The sequence below is a fragment of the Furipterus horrens genome, unplaced genomic scaffold, assembly GCF_987537825.1.
Source record: "Furipterus horrens unplaced genomic scaffold, mFurHor1.1.pri manual_scaffold_13, whole genome shotgun sequence".
Lineage (NCBI taxonomy): Eukaryota > Metazoa > Chordata > Mammalia > Chiroptera > Furipteridae > Furipterus > Furipterus horrens.
Window position 1 is genome coordinate 39,866,110 of NW_028327183.1, and position 3,137 is coordinate 39,869,246.

The 3,137-nt window shown below is 55.7% G+C and overlaps 1 protein-coding gene across 1 annotated transcript; it reads left to right on the forward strand.

Moving 5' to 3' along the window:
- The first annotated feature begins 1,119 nt into the window (after positions 1-1,119).
- LOC149994646 (interferon lambda-3-like) lies at positions 1,120-2,749 on the forward strand. Its single transcript, XM_090259982.1, has 6 exons — positions 1,120-1,225; positions 1,328-1,509; positions 1,816-1,893; positions 2,157-2,300; positions 2,402-2,485; positions 2,572-2,749. Exons 1-6 carry the CDS (start codon positions 1,216-1,218, stop codon positions 2,668-2,670), a joined length of 597 nt encoding a protein of 198 aa, XP_090116108.1. The 5' UTR covers positions 1,120-1,215; the 3' UTR covers positions 2,671-2,749.
- The last annotated feature ends 388 nt before the right edge of the window (positions 2,750-3,137 follow it).

The window sequence follows — 3,137 nt, forward strand, 5'->3', positions numbered from 1 at the left end:
TGTAATTGTGGGTTTAATACTGCAGGTGGCAAAGCCTTTGTGATGGGGTGAAATATAAAGTATGTGACAAAATGGGAGCGTCCTTGTTTGCCTTCTGCACTGATGGCTTCCCCCTCAGCTCTTCACATAGCTCCCTCCCTCACTTTAGGTATTTGCTCAAATGAGATTTTTTTCAGGCCACTTCATTCAGTGCAACCCCCTCTTACACTTTGCCTCAACCCACTTTAGTTCTTTCATTTTCTGTTCTCTAATGTAATGCACACCACCTGCTTAAGCCCCTCCCTCTACACTCCTTAACTCCTCTCCAGTAAAAAATTCCTGCAAGGAGTGTTTTGTAGGTTCTTTTTTCCAGTACCCTATGCTTGGTACCTTGAGCCAGGCCTGACACAAAGTGAGGATAAATACTTGGTGAACGAATGAAGGTGTTTGTCGCAAACTAAGCTGGTCCTCTGAAGTCCCTGGCCACCCCCAGTTCCCTAGCAGAGCCTCCTCTTCCTGGGTCCCTCTGTGCCTGGACAATTCAAGGTGTTAGTGAGGCTCCCCTCCTCCCCGTTCTTTCTCTCTCAGTACCGGGTGTGGAGGGGAGTGAAGAGCTGACCTCTCTGACTCTGAACTCAGGGCTGATTTCCCTTTCTGATGCTGTCCGCCCGCCTAGCAGCCTTCTCTCTCTCTCTTCTCACCCCTGAACTTCCTATACGTTAAACAAGCTCTCTAGGAAGTTCCAGATTCTTTGTGACAACAAGCCTGGAGGTGCCTTTCTCCTCCTCTCCCTGCACTGGGGAGTCATGCAGGAAGACAAGTCCCTCTGTCCCTTCCCCATCCAGACACTGTGACCCCTCTTTGGGGGGCTGAGGCTGCCCCTCTCCTGACACTCATCTTAGGAATTCTCCTCTTGTAGGTGAACCTGAACCTGGGTCAGTTTCTCTTTCCCTCCAGCTGCTCACCTGGGGCTTCCCCAGCCTGGGGCCTCCCCTAGTGGCGGTTGTTTTCACTTTTCCTACATCAGCTGGAACTGCCCGTCTGTCCAGGCTAAAAGCTGTACCATGGAGCTCAGGCAGCAGAGCTGGAAGTTCAGACACAGACAGAGCAGTGGGCTGAGACCCAGAAGAAGAGACTGAGAGCTGTGACAGTGAACAAAGCTGAGTGAGACACCCAGGCGACAGCCTCTCAGTGGACACTTGGATCCCCCTCTGCTGGTGGAGGCCAGAGACGAGGATGAAGCTGGGTGAGCCCCCCACAATGACCATGACCCTCACAGCCCCACAGCCCCCACCCTCAGCCCCTGACCCTCTCCGATCCCTCATCGGTCTCTCCTTCTGTAACACAGACTTGGCTGTGGGTTGCACACTGGTGCTGATGCTGATGACCACGGTGCTGACCAGGACGGGAGCAGTTCCTGTCCCCACGTCCCTCAGTGCCCCCCCGGGTGCCAGGGGCTGCCCCATGGCGCAGTTCAAGTCTCTGTCCCCACAAGACATGAAGGCCTTCAGGAGGGCCAAGGACGCCTTGGTGAGTCTCCCCACTGCCCCACCTGCTGTGGGCGACCCTCCACCCCTCCCTTTTGATCACCGTGTTCCACGTGACTAAGGGTGGACCTGTGCCCCCCTTCACTGGGAAACCTCCACCTTTTGCACAGTGGGCTGCCACTTGCTCTCGCTGCTTTGGGCTGACCCGTGTTGCCACGCAGTGGAGATGCCTCTCCCATCCTTTTGGAAGTTAACCCCCCTCCTCGTGTTATTAGTCTCCCTCCAGTCCCACTGCAGGGGTCTAACCTCAGCCCTCCAGCTGTGGGCTGACCTCTGCCCTTGCCTCCAGGAAGAGTCGCTCTCGCTGAAGAACTGGAGCTGCAGCTCCCGCCCCTTCCCCAGGACCCGGGACCTGAGGCAGCTGCAGGTGAGCTGGGAGAGTCAGGTCCGGCCCTGGCCTCACCCGGCCCCCTCCTCTGGCTCCTTAGGTGGCCCCTTCGCCTCTCCTTCTCACTTGTCCCCTTCTCCGTGCCCTCCTGGCCAGGCCCCCTGACCTCTCCTCACCTGCCCACACTGGCTGTGTCCTCTCACCTGTCCCCTGATGTTTTGCTCTCGCCTGTTCCTCCCTCAGTGCCCCTCACCTGTCCTCTCTCACGCGCAGCTCTCACCTGCCTCCGTCTCCCTCCTCAGGTGTGGGAGCGCCCCGTGGCCTTGGAGGCTGAGCTGGCCCTGACACTGAAGGTCCTGGACACCGTGGCTAACTCGACCCTGGGGGACACCCTGGACCAGCCCGTTCACACGCTGCGCCACATCCACACCAAGCTTCAGGCCTGTGTGAGTGCTCTGGGCTCCCAGGCCATGTCTGTGGGCTCTGACCCCCGTATGTCCCCCTCTGTCCCAGGCCCTGCCTCACACTTCACACCCCTTGCCCACAGGTCCCAGCTCAGGCCACAGCAGGCCCCAGGCCCCGGGGTCACCTCCACCACTGGCTGCACCGCCTCCAGGAGGCTCCAGAGAAGGTGAGAGACCAGGGAGTGACCGGCATGTGGGGGCCACTGGGAGCCCAGATGGCAGAAGCCACTGACCTGTCCCATCTTCCCTACAGGAGTCTCCTGGTTGCCTTGAAGCCTCTGTCACATTCAACCTCTTCCGTCTCCTCACCCGTGACCTGAAATGTGTCACCAGTGGAGACCTGTGTGTCTGACCCTGAGACCCACCTGCAACCTGTCCCAGCATCTTAGACTTTATTTATGAACGTGCCACTTTTCTTAATTTATTGCCACCTACCCACTATTTATGTATTTATCTGTGTGAATTTTCAAACTCACACTCAATAAAATGTTTATTTTTTTACTTTTTGTAAAAATTGTGCAAATAAACAATGAGGAAAAGATGCTGTTTTTGCTGTGGGATGGAGGTGCTTGTGTGGATTCATCTTCCAGGATTGGTGGAAGAGATCTGATTCCTGAGTCCACTTTGGTGCTCACCCCATAGACCATCCACCAATCTTATTTACCCCAAATGCCTCCTTTGACTTTCTGTGAGTCTCTGACTCTTGGATCTCCCCACCAGAGCAGGCCCAATTTCTGAAGGATTTGCAGAGTACCAATGTCAAAATTCTCAGTTACAGTCCTGCGTCACGTAACTACTGGGACATATTCTGAGAAATGC